At 54.3% G+C, this 2650-nt stretch overlaps 1 protein-coding gene across 1 annotated transcript; it reads left to right on the forward strand.

The window, feature by feature from the left end:
* The first annotated feature begins 338 nt into the window (after positions 1–338).
* On the forward strand, positions 339–2523 carry GMPPB (GDP-mannose pyrophosphorylase B). The gene is made up of 9 exons (XM_080934026.1): positions 339–639; positions 754–834; positions 922–970; positions 1102–1244; positions 1435–1593; positions 1676–1754; positions 1827–1954; positions 2038–2220; positions 2304–2523. Exons 1-9 carry the CDS (start codon positions 511–513, stop codon positions 2433–2435), a joined length of 1083 nt encoding a protein of 360 aa, XP_080790152.1. The 5' UTR covers positions 339–510; the 3' UTR covers positions 2436–2523.
* The last annotated feature ends 127 nt before the right edge of the window (positions 2524–2650 follow it).

Raw genomic sequence — 2650 nt, forward strand, 5'->3', positions numbered from 1 at the left:
GAGAGGTGGCATCGGCAGGGCGGGGCGGATGGCTGCTGCTGCGTGGCGGACCGGGTTCCGATAGGAAGCTAAGCCTTCTCTATCAGTTCCGCCTTTAGGTCCGCCAATGGGCTTCTGACTCGCGAGTTCTCCGGGTCCCCATGGCAGCCCAGCACATTAGAAATCTAATTGGCTACGTCTGCCGCAGCGTAAAGCCTGGCGTTGGGCTGCGAGCGGCCCTGCCACGTAGATGACAGCCGATTGGCTCGTCCCTGCTACGTCACTAGCTGCGCCGCCTCCAGCCGGAACTTTGAGCCCGCGGGTCTCCAGCCAGTTCCTCCTCTTGTGTTCTGGCTGCTCCTAGACCCCACATCAAGGTAGAGCAGACAGACTAGGTGACACCAGAGTTGGTCAGTATATTTGGTAAAGGGTGCAGTCAGGGCACGGCGGCGGGAGTGCGCGACAAGGGTTGGTCAGGTGTCCTGTAAGTACTTTGGACCGAGGGACCCACTTCTATCATCTGCAGACGTCATGAAGGCACTGATCTTGGTGGGTGGGTATGGGACACGGTTGCGGCCGCTGACGCTGAGCACTCCGAAGCCATTGGTGGACTTCTGCAATAAGCCCATTTTGCTGCATCAAGTGGAGGCGCTTGCCGCGGTAAGACTGTGGATCTGCTATGGCGGGAAGAGGGATGGATAGTGACTGTGAGGCTAGGGGTGGTCATACCTTGTGACAGAGCAAATTAGTTAGCACATTATTTGTGTCTGACAGGCGGGTGTGGACCATGTGATCCTCGCAGTGAGCTACATGTCACAGATGTTGGAGAAGGAAATGAAGGCACAAGAGCAAAGGGTGAGGCATGGACTTAGTCCTTTCTTTAGGTCCCTGGGGCTCTTTCTAATGGAGATAGAACATAACCAGATGGCTTCTTCTTTCCAGCTTGGAATCCGAATCTCTATGTCTCATGAAGAGGAACCTTTGGGAACAGGTCAGTAAAAGAAAAGCCGCTGGGCAAAGCTTAGGGTCCAGTCTGGGGGGATGGGTCGGGCCTCTGGAGTCTGGACTCAAGGACCTAGGCCTCTAGCAAAGTTCTAACATATGCCTTGTCCCCTTCCCTAGCTGGGCCTCTGGCATTGGCCCGAGACCTACTCTCTGAGACTGCCGACCCTTTCTTCGTTCTCAATAGTGATGTGATATGTGATTTCCCCTTCCAAGCCATGGTGCAGTTTCATCGACACCATGGCCAAGAGGGCTCCATCTTGGTAAGAGAAGAATTCCTTCTCTGACATCTCCACCTTCATGTCAAGTCTCTCTTGACCCCCAGTCCTAAACTCTGTCCTTGTTTTACTGCAAAGCTGTGCAGAAAGTCTTTGGGGTAGAGATGTGGGATTTGGTGTGTCAAGGGTAAAGAACACTGGACTGGCCTAAGGTACCCTCCACCTCTATATTCAGGTAACCAAGGTGGAAGAGCCTTCCAAGTATGGTGTAGTGGTATGTGAGGCTGACACAGGCCGCATTCACCGTTTTGTTGAGAAGCCGCAGGTATTTGTGTCCAATAAGATCAACGCAGGCATGTACATCCTGAGCCCTACTGTGCTGCAGCGCATCCAGGTGTGTAGGAGAACCGCTGGGCGGGCCAGGGTGAAGCAGGTCTCTCCTGTGTGGCCTGCTCACCAACTGCTGACTTCCACAGCTGAAGCCTACATCCATTGAGAAGGAGATCTTCCCAGTTATGGCCAAGGAGGGACAGCTATATGCCATGGAGCTGCAGGGTGAGGCAGAGGCCATAGGGTGAGGGGTAGTCTGTGGCTAGGCAGAGCCCTCTGATTCATCTCTTTGTACAGGCTTCTGGATGGACATTGGACAGCCCAAGGATTTCCTCACTGGCATGTGCCTCTTCCTACAATCGCTGAGACAGAAGCATCCAGAGAGACTATACTCAGGCCCTGGCATTGTGGGGAATGTACTTGTGGTGAGGCCCTTACCCAGCCTGTCGCTAATCTTTCTAGATTTGGGAGACAAATGACCTACTCTTGCTTTCCTCAACACTCTCAGGACCCAAGTGCCCGTATCGGTCAGAACTGCAGCATTGGTCCCAATGTGAGCCTGGGTCCTGGTGTGGTGGTGGAGGACGGCGTGTGCATCCGGCGGTGCACAGTGCTTCGTGATGCGCACATCCGCTCCCATTCCTGGCTTGAGTCATGCATCGTGGGCTGGCGCTGCCGTGTGGGCCAATGGGTAAGTCTTTGAGATGGGCTGGGTGGGCACAGGAGCAGGGAACTCCATGTGCTCCATTAACAAGGCTCATCCCCCACCCCCAGGTGCGCATGGAGAATGTAACAGTGCTGGGTGAGGACGTCATAGTTAATGATGAACTTTACCTCAACGGAGCCAGCGTGCTGCCCCACAAGTCTATCGGGGAGTCAGTGCCAGAACCTCGTATTATCATGTGAAGGATATGTAGGGCTGGCCAAGCCCCAACTTTACCATCAGCAGAGTAGGACTCAATACTTCAGAAGGCCCTGGACTTGGTGCCATTTGTCTAGGGAGGAGTGGATGAATCTGAAGCTGTTTGGACATCTGCCTTTTGGTGGGGACAGAAATGGACAGGATCCTGCTGGGTATAACCCACAAGCCCTCACTCCCTCAAGAAGAGATGGGCCAGGGC

The sequence above is a fragment of the Micromys minutus genome (assembly GCF_963924665.1).
Source record: "Micromys minutus genome assembly, chromosome: 21".
In the NCBI taxonomy this organism is placed as follows: domain Eukaryota; kingdom Metazoa; phylum Chordata; class Mammalia; order Rodentia; family Muridae; genus Micromys; species Micromys minutus.